Source organism: Psittacula echo, assembly GCF_963264785.1.
Source record: "Psittacula echo genome assembly, chromosome: 2".
Lineage (NCBI taxonomy): Eukaryota > Metazoa > Chordata > Aves > Psittaciformes > Psittacidae > Psittacula > Psittacula echo.
The window spans coordinates 138,092,081-138,114,062 of record NC_137737.1 but is presented as its reverse complement, the minus strand read 5'-3'; the positions used below and the strand labels follow the sequence as shown (position 1 = coordinate 138,114,062).

Below are 21,982 nucleotides of genomic sequence, written 5' to 3'. Positions count from 1 at the left end.
GTCATCATTGGCCTCCATACCTAGAGTCACTTGTGGAAATGTAGTCTTTCAACACATAGGTATCTGAAAATGAAGGGTGGGCTTCTTCAGAGGGCTCATTACTGACCTAATCTTGGAAGCAGAGGTAGGTCTATGCTTAGGAGCTTCTGAAAAATATTACTATACAAAACATTTCAGAACAAGAACACCCAGTTTGTAACACACATGCTCAAGAGTAAGCAAACATCCGCTGAAAGGTGAAGCTCAGAGGTGTTTTCAGGCATGTGACGATCAGAATTACCAGTCAGAAAGATGTGGAAGAGTGTTCCTGTGTCAGTGATTCACAGGTGATTGTTTCAAACTGTTATAAAATGCATGGAAGTCCTACACTAGTACAGATACCAGTATAGGCAATGGGTGATGTTTTCATTACTTGTGTCACAACTGAGAATCTTTATTCCACTCGAGTACTTTCATTTCTCTGTTCAGATGAGGAAATGCACAAACCAACAGATCATCACTATACTACTAGCACTAATGTCATGGAAGTGGTAACATTTGTATGGAAAAGTCAGCATTTAGTACCAATGCAACAGGATGAAAATGTGCAAACTGTCAACTTGTAATAGAAATGTCTTTAGTTTCTTTTAGTTAGTGCAGTGTCAGCAACACTATCCTCTAGGAAAAAAAAAAAAGACAAATAGGAAAACATAGCTCTTGATAGCTGTCATGCAAACTGCCATCAAACTTGTACACTAATGCAGTGAATCGTTCAGGCTCAGCTCACTAGGGGTACTCCTGCTCATATTGGTAAGACTGGCCATAAGGGATTTAACTTTATAAGCATAGTAGTCCCTCAAGTTGACTGATGGAACTTCTTTCATGCCATCACCAAAATCACAGCTTCTCATGGCACTCTCTAACTGCTTCTGACGCCTATAAAAGTGGGAGAATTTATTGAAGATCAGTGTAATTGGAAGCACTACCACTAGGATACCAGCTAGTATGCATGCAGATGCCGTCAACTTGCCAGCAGTGGTCCCTGGCACAACATCCCCGTAGCCAACTGTGGTCATGCTAACAGTAGCCCACCACCAACAAGCAGGGATGGTGGCTAACCCCTCATTCTCTTCTTTCTCAATGGTGTAAGCCACTACTGAGAAAATGGAGATTCCGACAGAGAGGTAAAGTAGAAGCAGCCCCACCTCTCTGTAGCTATACTTCAGGGTGGCTCCAAGGGACCTGAGACCTGTGGAGTGTCTAGCAAGCTTTAAGATGCGAAAGATCCTCATGAGTCTCAGCACTTGTGCAACCCTGCCTAAATTTGCTAAAGTCGGACTACTTTCCACCACCAAGTTGACAATTAAAGTGATATAAAATGGAAGGATAGACATTAGGTCAATCAAATTCAGGGCATGCTTGAAAAACTTTAAAAAGTCAGGAGCTACTGCAAATCTCGCCACCAGTTCGAAAGTGAACCATGCAATACCAAAATGTTCCACGATTTCAAAGCGAGGGTCTTCCTCGGGGTTCCCGTTGCTGTCAACTATCTGAAAGTCTGGGAGGCTGTTCAGGCACATGGTCACGATAGAGCCCAGCACCACCACTATGGAAAGGACACTGAAGATCCGGCTTAAGACTGAGTACCCAGGATTATCCAAAGCCAGCCAGAGCTGCCTTCTGATGTTTCCAAATGGCTGTTTATCAAATTTAGAGGCATCATTGTAGAATGCCAAAATCTCATCAAAAGAAGATGTGGTGCTTTCCTGGTCACTTTGTTCCTCCCATTTCTCTTGGTCTGGCTCCATTTTCCTCCCATGGTAGCTGTAACTGCAGCAGGAGTCTATAAAGAATTCATTGATTCCCCAGTATTCAATCTCCTGGCTGAAAGAAAACACACAGAGTTCACCCATCACATGGAGCTTGCCGGTGTTATAAAAATGTAGCACGTAAGGAAAGAGCTCAGGGTTCCTGTCAAAATAAAATTCATTCTTGGTGTCATCATAGTCATCACAGAGCTCCAGGATTGACTCCTTTGAGTGGCAGCTCAGCAGTTTGCCCAGCCTGGTCTCGGGGAACCTTAATAATGTGTTGGATCTCATCTTTTTCTTAAAGCCTCCAACGTTGATGCTGATCTCATTGTCTTCAAAATTCGCTTCAGATAAAGCTTTCAGACTCTGCCCTGTCATAGTGAGCTCCTTCCAGAGGTGTACAGGGAATGAAAACCTAGGATGCAATTACACAGTACATCGGCAAGATGAGCAAATCTACAACATGTTCACCTATTGATGCTTTCTTCTCTTTATTTTAATCTTTCTTTCTTTTCTTTCTTTTCTCTTTCTTTTTTCTTTCTTTCTTTCTTTCTTTCTTTCTTTCTTTCTTTCTTTCTTTCTTTCTTTCTTTCTTTCTTTTCTTTCTTTTCTTTCTTTTCTTTTCTTTCTTCCTTTCTTTCCTTTCTTTCTTTTTTCTTTCTTTCTTTTTTCTTTCTTTCCTTTCTTTCTCTCTCTTTTCTACTTTATTTCTTTCTCTTTTATTTTTCTTTTTTTTTCTTTTACTTCCTTTCTTCCCTTTCTCTTTCTTTCCTCTTTCCCCATTTTTCTCCCTTTCCCCTCTTTCCTCCCTTCCCTTCTTGTTTCTTTTCTCCCACTTTCTCCCACTCTCACTGAAGACACTGAGGGCGGCTCCTTTGTTCCCGCTGCAGGCTCCAATCGCTCCCCGTACCCTTCACCTGGGCTGCGGCTGTCGCTCCTACGACCCTCGCATTACCCACGGCCTTTGTGCGACCGGTTCCACCCGGACCTTTCCCCTCTCCCGGCCCCACCACACGAACACCTCCGCCCCTCCGCTGCCGCCACCCGGGGCCGCGCCCGCCCCCCCGGGCTGCTGGCCCAGCCGCGCCCCAGCTGCCGGAGCCCCGGCCCTGGCCCCATCTGCGCCGAGAGCGCCGCCGCCCCCCGCCCTGCTCAGGCCCCTCAGCGGGGGAGCCGCCCCGCCCCGCCCAGCTCCGAGCCCCGCCGCTCCCGCCCTACCTGCTCTCTCAGCGGCCGCGGCCCGCCGCCGGCGCGCTCTGCTGCCCCCGGCCCCGGCCCGCCATCGCCGCCGCCCGTGGGGGCCGCCAGGGCTCGCCTCACTGCCGCTGCCGGTGGGGGGCCAGTACCGGTGGGGTGCCGGTGGCGGTACCTGTGCGGGTACCGGTGGCTGTGGGGGTGCGGCGCCGCGGTGCTGAAGGGACAGCGGCCACGCACCGCTCCGCTCAGCGGCGGGAGGCGGTGGCACGCGCACTCGTCATGGTGACGACCCCCGCGGCTGCCGCCCGCTCCGCCGCTTCCACGTTCCCCCAGCCAGACCCCGCCGGGCGATCGGGGGCTGCAGCGCGGGACGGCGGCGCGGAGCCGGGCAGCAGCACGGCGGGAGAGCGGGCGGGTGTCTGAGGGCCGGTGGTCGCGCTGCCCGGCTGAGGAGGGGCGGCCCGGCGGAGCCGGTATGCCGGCGGTGCCTCCGCTCGCTCGCTCTCGCTCCTGCCCCCGCGCACCGGCGCTGTGCGGGCACGGCAGCGGCGCCGCAAACGGGTCTTCCTCCCCCCGCGATCCTGCCTCACGCCAGCTCCGAGCGGCGCAACTTCCAGAGGGGTCCGCCTGCCTACAGCCCCGCACCCCGCCCGCTGCCCCCTCACCCTGCCGGCGGCAGCGCGGACAGGGCCCCGGGCAGGGCTGCCCCACGCTGTGGGGCCGGGCGGTGCCCCCGAGGGGCTGAAGCCCCGTCAGGCGCGGGGGGGTACTCGTCAGAGCAAGCAGTGCTCGGGAAGCGGCGCAGCGCGCCGGGGCTGCCCGCCGACCTTCGGGCGCCCTCCCCACACAGCCCTGCCCAGCGATGCCGGGAGGAATAATCCCGGCCCGCTGCACCTTAAGCGGAGGAGCCTGAGCGGCCCGCACCGCTGCTCCTGGCGGGGCAGTTTCCGCGCTGGCATGTGGAGTAATGCCTAATTACATGGTCACCGGTGGCAGCGTGTCTGCCCACGCTGGAGGCGGCTGTGAAGAAACCTCCCTCCTCCTACTGAGCCCGGCGTGAGGCCGAGTTTCCCCGGGGATAAGGCTGGTCCTGGCAGCTGTGGGAAGCGATGGCAGTCCCTGCAGAGCATAGGTGCTTTGTACCGGGCTAACCCACATCATGTCCTGCCAGCTGCTTGTGACCAGCGCTCACTCATCATCCCACACATCCAAAGTCCAGCTCCTGGAAATGGACTGATGTTGATGCTTTGCAGGATTAGGAGGTGAGGGGAACAAAGCCTTGCTTGCTTTCCCCAGCCCTGGCAGAGTGTTCCAGCCCTGTGCATCCCCTTCGGCTTGTTCCTCAAACAAGATCCAGATGCTGCCCCTGCATGCCTTTTCTTGGGTGGTGCTTGATTTTGCTTTGCTCTCTTGATCGTGAGTGCCTTCTGCCTCCCTTTCCCCCTGTGGTCCTTCAGCATGGCCTTCCCTTTGCGACACATGCCCTGGGTCAAGGCTCTGGGTCTCAGTGTGTTCACCAGATGACCAGTGGCACCTCACAGGACGTTGACTCGCCACTGAACTATGCACACCAGGCTGACCTCCTGGGCAGGGAAAGTGCTGCTGCCTCTCATTTCAGTCCCCACAGCTCTTTTCCTCCTGGGAAGGGGCACACAGGGGACAGACACTGCACACAGCAGGGAGAAGGCTTCACAAATGCAGTGGGGACTTGCACATTTTCGTGTAACAGCAGCTTTTCATCTCCAGAGAGGCAGCTCTCACTCTTCCCAGTGGCAACCTAGCTGTTAGGTTCGTTTGTGACAGCTTCCTCCTCTCAGGGCTCTGCTGGCAAAACACTGGGGATGCTGGCTTTTAATTCCTGGGGTAAGGGATGGCAGGACACAGGACTGGGAACCTTCACGTTGGGATTTCTGAGTTCGATGCCCCCTCCCTGTTCCCCAGGGCTCACAGATCTTCTCTGCTGTGATTTCCCACTCACTGTTAGAACAAAAATCTCTCATGTTCCTTAGTGACGATACAAGGAATAGTGAGCTGCTGCTGGTGGTGCATTCAAGTGGTGTCTGTGTGCTTTCACCAGCTCTGTGCTATCCCAGGTATCTAGTCAGGGCTTTAAACAACTTGAAACATTATCAGAAAATTTGTAAAAAAAAAAATTCATTACTTTTCTGTCTTTAGATTAGATACTGTTTCCCTACTGCTGCTTTGGAGGAAACTAAGTGGAGATATATTTAGATTTTCAAGCTTTTATACATTGTTCTTACCTTCTAAGCCACTTGGCTAAGGAAAAGGACTGTAGGCAGCCTCATACTCACCCATCTCTGTTCTTATCTGTGCCCTGGAAAAAACACTGGTTACTTTTCTAAGCTGTATTTTCTTATTAAGAGGCACAGTGAAGTTTATGCAGAGATGCTGGAGATAAATAGCAAAGTAATATTGCTGTGTGAGGATACAACTCCCCCTAGTCAAATACAATTGCCTCTGTAATTAGGGCTAATTGGCTCAGCTAAAGAATTTTGCTAATAAGGCTAAAATGGTTCCAGCACCAAAGATAGTAATCCAGAATCCACCTGAGTGCTTCTGCACTCTGCTCCACAGATACACGGCAGGTCTTGTGTTGACCTAGTGCTTCTGTCTTGCCCAGCAGGATGAATTGCTGTGGATGCACTATTGCTGGTGGAATCCAAGGCAAAAGATCTACTTTGATATGTCAAAAGGAATCAGATATGTCAATTCTGCAAGAAGAGCTTGTGACGTTTCAGATAACTGTAAATTTTGGGATGCACTAACAATAAATTGAATAAATATAAACCAACACTTTGTCTCTGCTGCCCTGTGGACACTTCTTAGACTGAGGAGAATGCAGGAGGAGTGCTGGGGTGGGCTGGGAGTTAAGGAAGTGTGAAAAATTGCCTGTTGGAGGGCAGAGATAAATGAGTGACTCGTATCACCTTGAGGTGGTGTTACAAAAGCTCAATTAACTTTAGGTTTGCTGGTTACAGTTGTTGACTCTGAGACTGTGTGTGAGAGAGAGGGCTTTTTCTCTTGGTACGATGTTATTTAAGGAGGATGAGAAGTAGCCAGCACTGTGTAAAAACGCTCTTCGTATGTACAGGTGCCCATCAGGGCTGGTCTGGGTCTGGGTACATAAGCTAACTGCAGAGTGCTTGACTGTAAACCCTGCTTTGGGCTTGTGGTGACCTGAACTGTGAGGAAATGTAGAAACAATTGTTGTGCTCCTGACGGACATGATGTAGGAGGCTGCTGCCTAAGGAGCCTAAGGAGCAGCCTAGTCCAAGTAGTCCTTGGACTACCTCTGCTGTCTGATCCCTGTTGGCAGTGCCACCGCTGCAGCAGCTGCACTACCCTGCAGTGAGTTTAATGCTGCTGAAGGACTCTGTTCCACAGGCATGACAGCTTAGATACGTTGTCAGCTGTGGAAGAAAACCTACTACGACTGCTACTACTTCTACAGTGTTAATGAAGTTGAATATTGAATATGGAATATAATAATATTGCATGTGATAATCAATATTGAATATAATAATGAAGTTTAATATTAAATGGGGTCTAAAGGAAGATATGGGACCTAAGTCAGTGGTTTTATTGGCACTTCCACTGAGTTCTGGATAGATTCACTTTGGACTTGAGGACATAGCTATCTATTAAGCTGAAGGTGGAACTGCAGTCTGAACTTAATATTTACTGGAAGGTCCCCTTCTGGCCCTGGGGCCAGATTCAAACGTACAGTCTTGTTGACTATCTCCTTTTATTCCAGATGGATTGGAAAATCTTGGAGTCCTAATGTGTTAGTTTAAGATCAATAGATACGATCTGTTTTTCTTTGCCAAGCCTTACAGACTGCGAGTGAAGCTGAGATCCTTTCATGACAGCATTCCTACTGCCTCAAATATTAACTGTGGCCAATTGGTGCATATGTTTAAAAGAAAGAAAAATACTTTGCACATAATGCTCGTTTAAATACTGGAAAAGGATGGTTGCAAAATACTGCCAAGTCTAAAAGAATGAGTAAGTTGAAAATGTGTTTAAACAAATTTGTAAAGGCTACATCCCTCTCTGGGATATTTATCCAAGTGATTTGAGTACAACCTAAATTTGACAGAACCCTGACCGGGACAGAATATTGCAGAGGAGGGACCTTTCTAAACATGCTTTGTTCTTACCCCTTCACGTCAGCAAGGTAAAGCTGAAATTAGACCTGCTACATGATCTTTCACCTGTTCTCAAACTTCCCATAACCACAGGCAAAAGAGAAGTGCCATGAATCTGCTCCTCTTGTAAGTGCCCTGACTGACATGTCTGCTTTTCTTAGGAGGCAAAGGCTTTGCACAAGCTCTTGTGGCATCTGCAGTATAAAGTGGAGGAGGGTCAAACACTTTACTAAGCTAGAAGTTTACAAGGCAGTGATAGCAACGTCTGAAAACAGAAGAACTTTCTGTTTTCACACTGTGATGGAGTGGAACTCTAGTGGACTACAGAAAGGCCATCTGGCAGCTAAAGAAACTGAACGATGGACTGAACATGAAATAACGTTTAGTTTTGGCTGACAGCACCTCAACAGAGTGACAAATACTGATCTTTGTGGTGCACTGATTGCATGAGCAATGAAATTTTACTGTGGTGACTGCACTATTATGCCTTTTATTGTGAGTTGACCTGCTTAGTCAACATTGTGCTTGCTCTATCTGATTCTAAACTATGAGGGACACATGATAATATTTGCTCTTGCAAGCTCTGTGGGGAGCATTGTCTTCCTTGATTAAACCACCATATCCCAGAGTCACGGAGTGCAAGGAAAAAAAGAATTATTAGATAATTGTGACTGGTTTAGTATAGATTGTAGAATTTCTGCCTTCTGTCCCCTGCTGAAAACTGATGGCTGAGATGGGTGCAATAAACCACATTACAGACCCCACTGTCAATGTATTAGAGGAGCCTGCAGTGTGTATGTTTACATGAGCATTTTACTTGGGCTTGTGCTTTTGAAGTGATCTGTTTGATCAGCTCCACTACCTTGATTTTGTTTATGCTGACTCTGAGAACTGTATTTCTTTTGGATGCTACAGGAGTAAGCATTTTCAGTAGCAATAAGCAATGGGAAAGAAGGGGTTTCAGAACTGTAGTTTTGGATATACGATGGTGACTCAATACAGTTCAGTGGTCACTTTCCCATCATTACTGGTGCAGTCAGTAGGGGCATGACCTCTGATATTTGCTTGAGTGCAGATGGGGAGAAAGAAGATCTTGCTTGGATCCAGGTCATAGCTATTAGTTTCAAATTGTGGCAAGAAAGCCTAGCTTTGTGCTGTCAGTCAGCTGACTTGGAGCATCTAAAGGCTATTTCATTTGAATTTGGAACCTAGCCATGTGTTTCTTCCCTTAGACTTCTCACACTTCTGTGTCTAGAAAACAAAGCCATGGGAAACTCAGCTACAGCACAGCTCCTCTGGGCAGATCCCCAGATTAGATACATTCTCAGCTGATTTGCTCTCACTGAGAACGTCTCATGCTTAGATGGTGCAGTGTTTTGTCTCAATTTTTCTTTTTGCACTTTCAAAGAAGACAGGGAAAATACTACTTGCTCTATGCAAGTGAGAAGTAGCTCACCCAAAGCTAATCTGGGACCCTTATTCTAAAAAGAATAATTAGGATAATTTCTTGTTTTCATAGATATATATATCTGTGACACAGGCATCTCCATCTTAAATAAAAACCCCAGGGGAACAACCCTCACTTGGAAACATTTCACTCAGAAAGCATGAGTATGCGAACCTCCTCCAAACTTACATCTATTGAAGTCAGGGAGGAAAACTGATTTTGATTATGAAATCAGCATGTCGAAAGACAGGAGGAGCCTCTCAAGCTATGAGACCCAAAGTCATAGATCTAACATCCTGGAGAAGCAAAGGGCCACACAATACTTTACACAGGCTAGGAAGCTTCAAGTCAGGATCGTTCAGTGTTGCAATGATGGGCCAGCTCCAGTGTTGTCACCACTGCCCGACATGTGTGCCAGTATTACCTCCTTCTTTCTTGGTGATTCCTGACTTTTTTTGAGGAAGTTTGGAGTTAGGAGACCCTTTGCTAATCCTGTGTTTCAAATAAACAGCAGCAACATTGAAATTCAGCCAGAAGAGACTGCCTCTGCTGCTGATCACAATTTCTTTATCTAGTGACTCCGCCTCCCAACTCTGGATGAGTTTCTGATGGGTATCAAATTCTTCTTATCCATATAGTCATACCATACAGCATATAACCTGCCATGAGACCTGCACTACCGCCCTTCACACCCTATTAGCACAAACATCACCAGCACATTGTGCTCTGCCTGGCCTGCCTCAGGTGCTCTGCAGAAGGGTCCAGCCAGGCACCCTGCCCTTGTCTTTTGCTCCCCAACTTCATCACTAGGGATATTGGCAAGGACAGACTGATCATTTCATGGCCAGCATTCACACAGCATGAGGCTAGTTTGCAGTGAGCCAGGTAGAGGTTGGAATCATGACAATCTTTACTTAATCTAAAAAAATTAATTAGGGAAGCATAAGAGAAAATTACACTTCATCTACCCAAATGTATTTGTTTTACAACTGAAAACCTTAACGTCCGGCTAGACCAGTGAATGAGATAAAACAAATAAGCACAAGAAATAGAAGACAGGCATACAAGCAACATTCCCTGCACATCTCAAAGGTGTTTCTGGAGGGACAGAGCAGAAGATGCTCTATCACCTTTCCATGCCTTTGTTGCTGCTGTCACCCCTCACTGGCTGCCCAAACAACTTGATGCTGCAGTATCTGGTGTCTGCAGCCATATTCTAGCTTGGGAGAAAGCTCTACTTCATCATTTTCAGAGGTTTGAGATTTGAGTGGAAAGATTTCAGGAAGCTAATGTAAGCATTAAGATCCAGCTCTGACCATAGAGGACCATCAAGTCACTCCATCAAGAGAAGAGCAAAGTTTGCCTCTGAAGTCAGTCTGAATGTGAAGAAGCTTAAGGGTCCTGGATGACAAAAGAAATAACAGCATGGGCCTGAAAAACATTGGTTCCAAGCTTACAACACAGGTATCTCCTCACTGCCCAACACTGCCAAAGGGGAGTGAGCGAGAGGCACATCATACCCAACCAGTTTCCTGAAGCTTCTGCAAACAGGTGCTGTGCTCTCTCCCAGTATGTGTGGACCATTCACCGTTGCCTCATAAACGGCCACATGCAGAGCTTGCCAGCTGGGAATTTAAGGTAAATATCTCTCTGTATGAGATGTCTGTAGCAAATTGCCTGGAAAGGCACTACCTGGGAGATACATGACTGTTACGTGATGCCAGCACAGTATGATTCTGTAATGGTATCGCCTGTGGTTTAACCAACTTCTGTTTGTAACAAACTAGAGCACAAAGAGAAATATTTCTGTGCGGAAACATTATTGTGACTGCTATAGGGTTTTGCTTTATAAAAAGTTCTGCTTAGTGGAAAACACACAATCAACTTTAACCATTTATTCTTTAATAACTGCCCACACAGCAAAAGGAATTTTAAAACTTCTTCATAACCTGCACAGTGCTTATGCCTCATTTTTTGAAGGGGAGAGCACCCTCCACCTCCTTTGAACATACTAAGACTCTGAGCTACAGTCCTTCTCTGCATCTTCCATTGTAACTTTGCAATAATAGCAGCTTTCCTGAAATGTATCTCAAAGGCGGTTTGGGCTATAAGTTATACTAAAAGTTGGACTTGCCTATCTGAGGCTCTGATCGAGAGTATGTGCATTCTTACATGCCTCCAAATATATTCTGGTTGTTAAGAGATCTTTCACTAGTGTATGAATGGTCAAGAAACTATTTCCTTTGCGTTTGATTCACTTTGATATTTTTGGATTATCTTTAAAACAAGAACAAGCCAAATTTAAAAAAAAAAAAAAAATAAATCACTAAATAAGATTCTAATTAATGTTTCCCACTGCTATTGTGGAACAAAAGGTTTTAAAGTTTCTGAAACATGTTGGGACATCTGTGCTCAGTTTCTATACACAATGCAGAAAGTCCAAAACATCATGGGAAACCTTATTCTGAAGGGATGCCAGTTCAGATACATAATCTGAAGAGTTTCATATGGTTCCGATCAGATTATAAAAAATGCCTCTGAACTGTTTTATCCTTAGCTAACATGATTTTAAGCTTCAAATTTTTTAACTTCAGTTCAAGAAAGCACTTAGCGATATGCTTAATTGTAACCACCTCTGGTTTTCACAATCATGCTTTTGTTTGCTCTCCTGGAGAGCATTTGTTATTCCTATAATAAGAAGTAAGAGGAAATAATGAAGTAATTGTTTTCAAGAGTGGGTACTATGGAATTATGAGAATACAGCAGTAGTTTAAACTTCACCATTCTGCTTGCTGACTGACTCATTTGGTATGAAGTCAAGTGAGGGCCAGCATGTGAGCACAGGAAAACCTGATTTCCATTTCATTTGTTTTTCTTTTCAAATGGCTGCTTTGTGGAGCATTTCTGAACTTCGCTGCAGTTGGAATATTACACTAACCAGCTGCTGATCAAAGACGTCACTGAATCTAGGTCAGGTCTAATTTGTGAAGCTTGCAGTTAGTCACTGTGGCAGCTTTCTGAAAGGTACAGATGGAGAATCCATGAGCTGTGGGAACAGAATTATGGGGCTTCTTCTCACCATCAGTTTTAATGCAATTTGTTTTATTTCCTTTTCCAGGAGTTCCTTTTTCTCAGAGTTCCTAGTAAAAGAGAGATTAAATGTGACAGCCACATCTGTTTTAGGAAATTCCTGTGGAGATATCAGATTGGTAGCTGGCTCAAGGCATGTTAAAAGTGAATGCTTCTGGTCTGAGCAGGTGGTCTATGAACATTATGAAAAATCTGTAGCCTTTTATAATGACTTTCATCTCAGGATCTCAAAGCGCTCTATAAATATCAGTTGATCAAGCCTTACAACATCCCTGGGAGGTGATCACTTTGTAATTGAAGGGAGTGGGTTTTATGGCTCACAAGTTTGCCGCTGGCTGTGAAATCCTATTTGTGACTCACACAATCTGCCACAAGTAGAGCAGATGTCTTGCTGCTGTGTCTGGAAATAACTGTTTGTGATGCAGTGGTGCTGTGCCACTGGTATGTGGGTTCTTCTTCCTTTCTGATCTGCTCCACTGAGAACTCCTTGTTCTCGCATTCTTGTTTCCTGGTGCCCCCCTGCCAAGTGCACAGGCTAGTCATGCTTTCTTTTGGATGTCCACCTTGTGCCATATTTTCCAGAGAGAGCTTGACATAGATGCAGGCTTTACAGGTTGTTTCTATGCACTTCCTAGGACAAAATGTGTGCTAAGATGTACTTCAACCAGCCTTCTCCTAGGTGTAGCAGTGGGGGAAACAGCAGTGATCTCCCTTCTTAGTATTGTTGGGGTTAATTTAACCTTTAAATTAAAAATCTCATCACAGAGACCAAGTCAATAGAGAGTGTCAAAAAAGAGCGTCTGACTGAGCAATGTCCTGCAGCCAGCAGAAGCTGCCTTCTAAAGCAGACCTGCCTGCGCTATGGATGGGCTGGAGCATGAGATTCACCAAGGGCATGTTTGCTTCAGTGAATATTACTTTTGTATTTCACAAGAAACTATGAGCAGTCTTATTTCAGAGTCCAGTCATAACATGAGAAATACTATTTGTGCGTGTGCATCTATGTATACATGCACGTGTGTGTATACACTGCTTATATGGTATTCACCAACACTTTTAGATGGTAAAACAGGACTTTGATACAAAAATTTTTTTTTCTGTTTTTTTTTTTTTTTTTTTTCTATTATTATTATTTGTTTGTTTCTATAGCTGTAAAGTGTATTTATGTGGCGCGCACTTTGGCTTGCACTGAACATACCTAAAATTCAGACATATTCTAGCCTTATTGTAACCTCTTGGGACATAGCTATTTGGGCCCTCCAAAGATGGTGTTACTTCCTTCAGTAAAATATGGGATAGGGAGCATGAGGAAAGTTGGTATTTCCAGATGAAAATACATCCAGTTGCTTGGATAAAGACACGAGGCTTTGCTGTTTGTGTGATAACACTCAGGTTATTTAAGTATCAACTTTTGACAATGTTGACCCACAATCCATGATGCTAATGGTAAATCCTGATTTGTTGTTTTAAGCTTTTTTTAAAATATGATTGCTGTTCAAGTCTGGAACTTGTGCTGCGTATTATACCTCTTAGTATAATAAGGTTAATAATACCAACTTATCTCCAGCTAATACTTACAGGACAAAGAAATCCTTAGTAGTAAAGGTATGTGAGTTTTTTGATGCTGTTACACCAGAGGACAACTTGACATCAAATTTTCAAGTGGTTATAGTTTTTAAATTTGCTTTGTAAAGAACTTCACCTTCCCATCTCCATGGCAGTCAGCACATCTGGATTTCCACCCTATTGTGACCGCTGGGTATTGCCATAATATAAATGTTAAATAAACATAATTATTGATAAAAAGTGGGAAGGTTATTTCTTCCCCTGATTTGTGGTTTAAAAGATTTCCATGGACGTGTGCTGTTCCTAGTCTCCAGCTATCAATAGATTAATGACCAGTGTGTGAGAACTGTGTTACTAAATTTAAAAAGCTGAGAATTCTTTCCAATGGCTAAACCAGAGTGACTGAGTTCAGCTTTCAGTCCATTTGCATTTTGGCTATATCACAGCATGCTACAGATTGCTTAGCAAAAAGTATTGAATGATCAGATGGAACCAAAAACAATCTGGGAGAAATTGGAAATTTTACTGGGAAAAGGAAGCAATCAGGAAGTTTACTACTGTGAAACTTTGTTCTGTACCCCAAAGAAGGGAACAAGGAGACTAGTGTCTTGGAGACTAAAACGTGTAATAGCAGGCAAACCTTTGTACACTCAGAGCATCCAGTTCTCAACACAGCAAACAGTAACCTAGAAACATATGTGGGGAGCAGTAACACTCATAAATCTTAAGAGATTATATGTTCCTAATGTAAGACTTCAGACTGATCTATTTTGTTAAGTGCCAAAGTTCAGCATGATTCAATCAAGTTTTGCTTAATCTGAATTTATTTACTCTTTGTGATGATGATGATTCATTGAATATATCTGTGGTCCAGTCTGTTGAACTAATTTATCAGGCATTTTGATGGACTGGTGATTTGTCTTCTCTGAACATTTCATGGTTTATTTATTTATATCATCTGGATTGTGTAGAACAAGAATTGCAGTTCTGCTAAGAATTAAACATTCCTCAACGATGCCTTTAGTAACAGGAAACACTCTCTAGATAGGTATTCTTGTTGCAATGTAGCCAAACAACAAAGCCAGGAAACCTTCTCTTATCTGCAGATCAAATTCCCCTAACTAAATTCCTGTGTTAACCTGAGTAGATTTGTATCAGAGACACAATTTGGCAAAGATGGAGGAGCAACAGTGGTAAGGTTTCTCTGTATAGGACACGGAGATTTTCTGGAAGCTGGCCCAAGATTATAGGTCATCGCAAGAGAAATAAGACACAAGGTTTTTGCTTACATAGCCCAATTAACATGCAAATACTGTGCAGAGAAACATTCTCACACTAGCTGTCCTCTGGCTCTTATGGTTAATGATAGAATGAGACAGGCCAGGATGGACTTCAGCAGAAGTTGGCAACTTATATACATTCCCAGAACTGTACAGCTGTTCTCTACTGAAATCCATGTCACTATGTCTACATTGCTGTGGCTACTTGTTAAAGCTAACTTCAGAAAAGCTATGAGCAGTTGGTATGCCTACCTTCAATGCAGGTATGTTGCTTTGGCCTTTTATTTTCCAAGGGAATATATCTCACCAGGTGACTTTCAGAATGACTTCCAACTCTCTACCTGTGAAGGGTTAAACACATGGAAGAAGTGAAATATTTCCCAGAATGGAAGCTGCTGATTTTCTGTACATATGGGTGCAGAATAAGAATCATCTCTCTTCTAAAGGGGTGCCATCTGCTAGGTCTAGGCTTCCCAGTGCAAGAGATATGGACATAACTAAAGTGATTTCAGTGAAGAACCACATAGATACTTAAGAGACTGGAGCATATGATGTATGAGGAGAGATGATGAGGGCTGGGGCTGGAGAAAAGAAGGCTCCAGGGGATCTAAATAATGTGTATAAAATACCTGAGTGGGTAAAGAAGTGCGAAGAAGATGGAGCCAGGCTCTTCTCAGTGTTGCCCAGCGATAGGACTAGAGGCAATGGGAACAAATTGAAGCACAGGGAAGTCCACTGAAACATAAGAAAAGACTTCTTCAATGGTCACTCGAAGTGGTGGTCAAACACTGGCACAGGTTCCTCAGAGAGGTTGTGGAGTCTCAGTCCCTGAGGATATTCAAAACTCTACTAGACAATCATGGCTCCAACCTTGGAGATATTCAAAACCTGACTGAACACTGTCATGGACAACATGACTTTACTTTGGGCAGGGAACTGACCAGAGGCTCTCCACAGGTGCCTGCTAGCCTCAGTTGTTCTATCAAATTAAATCATATTCCATCACATTAAATCAAAAAATCTCAAGTATTTGTTAGTGCATGTTTTCCTGACAATTGATGCCAGTGAGCAGAGCAGTTCAACATATAAAGTAGATGTTAATCTTACCAACTTTTTGGCATATGATGTTCTTTTCGTGATCAGTCAGACAGTGGTTATAAATCAGAGATCAAGAACTATTAATGGAGTAACAGTATTAGAACATGTGTGGTAGTAAATGCGTGCACAGGTATAGAACCATTGAATAGTTAGGGTTGGAAAGGACCTTAAGATCATCTAGTTCCAACCCCCCTGCCATGGGCAGGGACACCTCCCACTAAACCATGTCACTTAAGGCTCTGTCCAACCCAGCCTTGAACACCGCCAAGGATGGAGCATTCACAACTTCCCTGGCAACCCATTCTAGTGCCTCACCACCCTCACAGTAAAGAACTTCTTCCTTAGATCCAATCTAAACTTCCCCTGTTTAAGTTTTAATCCATTACCCCTTGTTCTGTCACTACAGTCCCTAGTGAAGAGTCCCTCTCCAGCATCCTTGTAGGCCCCCTTCAGATACTGGAAGGCTGCTATGAGGTCTCCACGCAGCCTTCTCTTCTCCAGGCTGAACAGCCCCAATTTTCTCAGCCTATCTTCATACGGGAGGTGCTCCAGTCCCCTGATCATCCTCGTGGCCCTCCTCTGGACTTGTTCCAACAGTTCCATGTCCTTTTTATGTTCAGGACACCAGAACTGCACACAATACTCCAAGTGAGGTCTCCCGAGAGCAGAGTAGAGGGGCAGGATCACCTCCTTTGACCTGCTGGTCACACTCCTCTTGATGCAGCCCAGGATATGGTTGGCTTTCTGGGCTGCGAGCGCACACTGCCGGCTCATGTTCATTTTCTCACCGACCAACACCTCCAAGTCTTTCTCCACAGGACTGCTCTGAATCTCTTCTCTGCCCAACCTGTAGCTGTGCCTGGGATTGCTCCGACCCAGGTGTAGGACCTTGCACTTGGCATGGTTAAACTTCATCAGGTTGGCATCAGCCCACCTCACAAGCGTGTCGAGGTCCCTCTGGATGGCATCCCTTCCCTCCAGCGTATCAACCGAACCACACAGCTTGGTGTCATCGGCAAACTTGCTGCGGGCGCACTCAATCCCACTGTCCATGCCACTGGCAAAGATGTTGAACAAGACTGGTCCCAACACTGATCCCTGAGGGACACCACACGTTACTGGTCTCCAGCCGGACATTGAGCCATTGACCACAACTCTTTGCGTGCAGCACTACAACTCTTTGTGTGCGGCAACGGAATGAAGCATGAACGGTATGAAACAGAGAATATCAGTTGAGGGTATAAGAAGAAGTAGAGATGTAATTGAAATACCAATTAAATATGCTCTGTTTGCTACCATTCAAGGACTGGTGTTCTTGCTATACCACCGAGCTTGATCAGATTTTGGTTCTTTTGGTTATTGTTGCTGTCTCATGAGCTACATCAGCCTGAATTTGGCTCAAAGCCTTCCTTAAAGTGTGTCTCATTTGGGAATTTTGCCTGGTCATTAGAAACAAAGAATTGTAAAAATCTGATGTTATGTGGATTTATGCCTTAAGTCAGTGGAGTTGGAAGTAGCAATAAGTAAGTTGTTGTAAAGAAAAAAGGTGACTGTTTTTCCTCTGATACTGTCTTCTGGCCTCCCAGAATTGTTTTGTAGGTTAACTAGCTCTAAATAAAAAAACAATGAGTCTGTATCTGAGGACAGTGAAACACATCTGAGATATCCCAAACACATTTGGCATGTTTAAACACATCTTTTCATCTTGTCTTCTTTCTCACAGCTTCTGAGTGATGTTAATAATAATACAATTTATTTTGGATGGTTGGTTCTGTGATTCTTGCTTCTATATTCCAAATGCAATACTTCCAGCCTTGGCTTCTTTTCTTCTGCAGAAAAATGCATTAGATTTCTTCAGTTATTTTAGGTATTTAGAGCTGGAAGACCAAGACACATTTGTATACAGGTCTAAAGTTATTAAACAACCAAAGGTACTTCAGGTCTAATTGTTTCATTAGTGCATCTATGATGACTTTGATTGAGGTAAGAGATTTACATTATTAAGAAGAAGAAGAAAGAAATTTGGCCTTCATGTATAGATACATGAATTAGATAATTTGTGATTTTTTAACATGGGAAAACAGCCAAATTTAAAAGATAAGATGTACACTACTATTACTTATAGTGTTACTTATCTGAAAATAACTCTACAGCAGTCAGTGTAATTGGAAGTAATTAAAAGAAAATCAGAACAGAAATCTATGTTTTCAGTCTTAGTTAGATTCAGAAATCAGCACAGGGGCTGTGCAGAGTTTCAGGAAGAAGGTATTAGCTTTCTTATCTAGCTAAAAATCCACAGGGGGTTATTCGTTCCTAAAATTTATGGAGACAAATGTAGCCAACCGGCCCTCTTTTAACAATATGGCTTTATTTATTTTAAAGCTGGAGGATAGCCAATATGCTCTATACCTATAAAATTAACCAAACCTGAGGGAAAGAAGCTGGAGTGACAGAAGGAGATGTCAATTTGTTTGAAGAATATCTTCTTCAAGAAGAGAGGTATGATTGTTTTCCTGTGGAATGCACAAGTCATGCCTGATGATATGCAAAAACCATTTGACAATAACAGCATATCAGTATTAGCAGCTCTGCTAGTGTCTCTCCACTCACCCGCTGAACCTTGCTGAGGATACAAAAGTTCCAGTTCTGCTGTTTACCCAGCTGTGGATCAGCTGGTTCCATATGAGGAATTTGTCTTTCCTCTTTGCTTTTGTAAAAAGCTAAGAAATTACATGAAACAGTAAGAAAAATAAACTCAAGAGAAAAGAGCATAATAATTGCCAAGCCAGGCTAAGGAATAACAGAACTAAAGTTGCCATAATTCAAGTCTGTTTGTAATTGTATGACCACAGACTGGTGATTTTGGAGGTGTTTTTTTTTTTTTTGTTTGTTTGTTTGGTTTTTGTTTGGGATTTTTTTTTTGGTAGGTTTTTTTTTTGATTTTTTTCCTCACTGCAGAGGATGGACCTGCTGGGGGATGAATCACGGTTACCTCATTGCAAAAACTGTGGAATTTTGGAGGGTGATGGCAGAGGATTTCAAGATAGGAAAGGATTGTGCTGTGGTTTGGGAAACTGCGTGTTGTCCTGGTAGTGGATTTTGTTGCTATTATGGATTTTGTTGTTATTCTCCTGAACATCATTCCTATGTAACACTGGGCTAGTCACTCAACTCAAAACTTTTCACAGATGGTAACTGATTTTCTGGAAACCCTGACAAGTGGAATCGGATATGGGATATGCTGACTACACACTACTGTGGGAACTGTTCTTTGAAGATGTATTTCAGATGCTGAAATATAACCATGAGTAAACATAGAAGATAGTACTTCTTTCTCATCTTCAGGAGCCTGGGAAGATACATAGTCAATGTTTGTAGAACACCAGGATCCATCACAGGAGAAGACAATAAAGGGCCTTTTTTGGGGGCGGTGAAAAGTAGCTGTGTTTCAGCACTGTGTCAGATGATAGGTGCCATACCTAGAATAACAGGGTAAGATTATTCAAATATTGATGCTGCTACTTCTGTGTAGCAAATTAGTGGAGAACCATATAAAATATTTGACAGTTCATTTAATCCACTCATGTGCCTGAAATCAGGACCATCTAGATCTAATGTATTTGTGTTAGATACTTGTCTAAGCTCCAGTGACAGGATTTTTATGACTGCATGATTTTGCATTGCTTTACTTTCCTTACCATTAAGAAGTCTTTCCTGGTAGCTATCTGAAACCTCCTCTTTGCTGCACTACTTGACCAATTGTCAGGGGAGGGGAGAATGGTTCATCTGTGGGAGTGCCTGATAGGTCACACATAAAGAGTGCACAACTGAGATTATCCCCTTATTTCCAAGGAGATTTAAAAATTGCCCCAGGCCAATGGTCTGCAACAGCATAGGCTTAATGTTGAGTGCCTGGAGAGCAGCTTGACGGAAGAGGACCTGGTAGTCCAGGTGTACAGTAGGCTGGCCAATGAGCCAGCAATGTGCCCTTGTAGCAACAGCCTCCAAGGATGCATTAGGTAGAGCATATGCCAGCAGGTTGAGATAATCCTTCCCTTCTGCTCAGCACTGGTGAGACGTGTCTGGAGTGCTGGGTCCAGTGCTGGATTCCTCAGTACGAGACAGATGTGGATACAATGGAGCTAGTCCGGTAAAGGGCCATTAGGATGTCTAGGGGACTCATGAACCTGGCTTATGAGAACAGGCTGTGAGAGCTGGGACTGTTCAACATGGAGAAGGAGTCTCATCAATGTGTATAAATAATTGAGGGAAGAGTGTGTAAAGAAGCTGAGGCCAGACTCTCGTCTGTAGTGCCCACTCTCAGGACTAGAGGCAATGGGCACAAACTGAAACACAGGAAATTCCACTAAAACGTAAGAAAAAAGCCTTCTTCAGTGATGGTCAAGCACTGGCACAGGCTGCCCAGAGAGGTTGTGGAGTCTCAGTCCCTGGGGATATTCAAAACTCTACTAGACACAATCATGGGACACTGTTTTGTGTAGGGGATTGACTAGACAATCTCCAGGGGTGCCTGCCAGCCTCAGCTGTTGTGTGATTCTGTGCCTCTAGGAGCTACGTGTAGAAAGCATGATCCTGGCATTTACTTCCTGCATATTGAAGATATTGTGCAGCTATTCTTTGCACCAAGACTGGAGATGGCTGTCTCGCTCATAAGTTGTCTGCATAATAAGGAGAATCAAAGTAGAAATGCTTAATGTTTGAATACATTATCTGATTCTCTATGGTAAGAGTTCTTCCTTACGAGGATCTGAAATTTGGGTGCTTTCCCAGCTGTCTGGAGCAAGGCATAATTGTGGTGGCTGTTTTTTCTGTTGTTTTGTTGTTTTTATGGTTTTTTTTAAATTTATTTCCATCTTTTTGTAGTTTTTCAAAAACATTGACTTATCTAAGTAAGGGAATACAGCTTGTTCCGAAGTCTGATGCGTCCCTCACCACTGATGTATTTAAATGCTCCTCACTTTCACTTTTGTCCTTATCTTCTCCAGACAGCTGGGAAGCCAGTTTCCAGTGTCTTATGCTTGAAAACATGATTTTCAATAGATTTCTTTTCTTCTTAATTTCAGCCCAGAGCCTGAGATCTCATTTTATAATGCATTGAAGCTTCTTGTCTAGGGAACTGAGTTATCTAAAGGTAATTTCCAGTATATTCTGGACATCTCATGGTGCATGGAAGAGGTTTAACACCTCAGAAGAATGAACCTTTAAGATATTAGCACTAGATTAACCTACTCTATAACCAAAACTAGATCTCCTAATTCCCTTGCCCTTCCTCTTCACCCTCGGATTGCCTAAATTCCTGATCCGTTTGCATGTCTGTCAGCCAAGTTCCTCTTAATCATCAGTTTCTAGTCCTGCCTTCAGAACCTTCCAGATCCATATTGTGCTGAGCAGTCAGCATTGAAGTTCAAAATCCACTCTTCCACCCTGCCCTATTCTTTTGCTGAATGTTTTCCAGATTCTCTGTGCCTCCTCCCTTCTCCCAGAGAAGAGAGTTAAAGACTGAATGGGAGGGTTGGTAACCACTGCTCCCTCTGCTAGGCTGTGTGGATAGGGCACTCTTTGGAGAGCTGAGAGGTGTGTGCTCAACTTTAGTCTGATGAAAGGGGCAGAAGGCTCAGGTCTTTCTCGTCCCTGAGGAACAGTGCAGCCCCTAGGCTGTGAAGTGCATAGGTCCATGATTTGAACTTGACTTTTTCCTGGGTGATACCTGCTGGCAGGTAACTCTCTAGTTCCTTGGCCTCTCTCTTTGTTTTTCATTAGCTGTCTTCTGGGTTTATAATTTTTTTACCTTCCCAGACAACTGTATTGTGAAAGCAGTTTAGCGGAGAAAGGGGCTCACCACTTTTTAGGATTTTACAACAGATGAGGTACGTTAGCAGACAAACCCTTTTACCTGGACTGCTGTCACGCTGGCTGCCTTTGCCCTCTATATCATAGAACCTAAACCCATAGAATGGTTTGGGTTGGAAAGGACCTTAACATCATTTAGTTCTATCCCCCCCCCCCTCCCCCCTATGGACAGGGACACCTCACACTGGACCATGTCTCCCAAGGCCTTGAACACTGCCAGGGATGGAGCGTTTACCACTTCTTTGGGCAACCCATTCCAGTGCCTCACCACCATCTCAGTAAAGAATTTCTTCCTTAGATCCAATCTAAACTTCCCCTGTTTAAGTTTGAACCCGTTACCCCTTGTCTTATGGCTACAGTCCCTGATGAAGAATCCCTCTCCAGCATCTTTGTAGGCCCCCTTCAGATACTGGAAGGCTGCTATGAGGTCTCCACGCAGCCTTCTCTTCTCCAGGCTGAACAACCCCAACTTTC

The 21,982-nt window shown here is 44.3% G+C and overlaps 1 protein-coding gene across 1 annotated transcript; it reads right to left on the bottom strand.

The window, feature by feature from the left end:
* Nucleotides 1-400: 400 nt before the first annotated feature.
* Nucleotides 401-2,922, bottom strand: KCNS2 (potassium voltage-gated channel modifier subfamily S member 2). Its single transcript, XM_080611426.1, has one exon. The coding sequence runs from the start codon at nt 2,166-2,168 to the stop codon at nt 735-737; it is 1,434 nt and encodes a 477-aa protein (XP_080467552.1). The 5' UTR covers nt 2,169-2,922; the 3' UTR covers nt 401-734.
* Between the last annotated feature and the right edge of the window lie 19,060 nt (nt 2,923-21,982).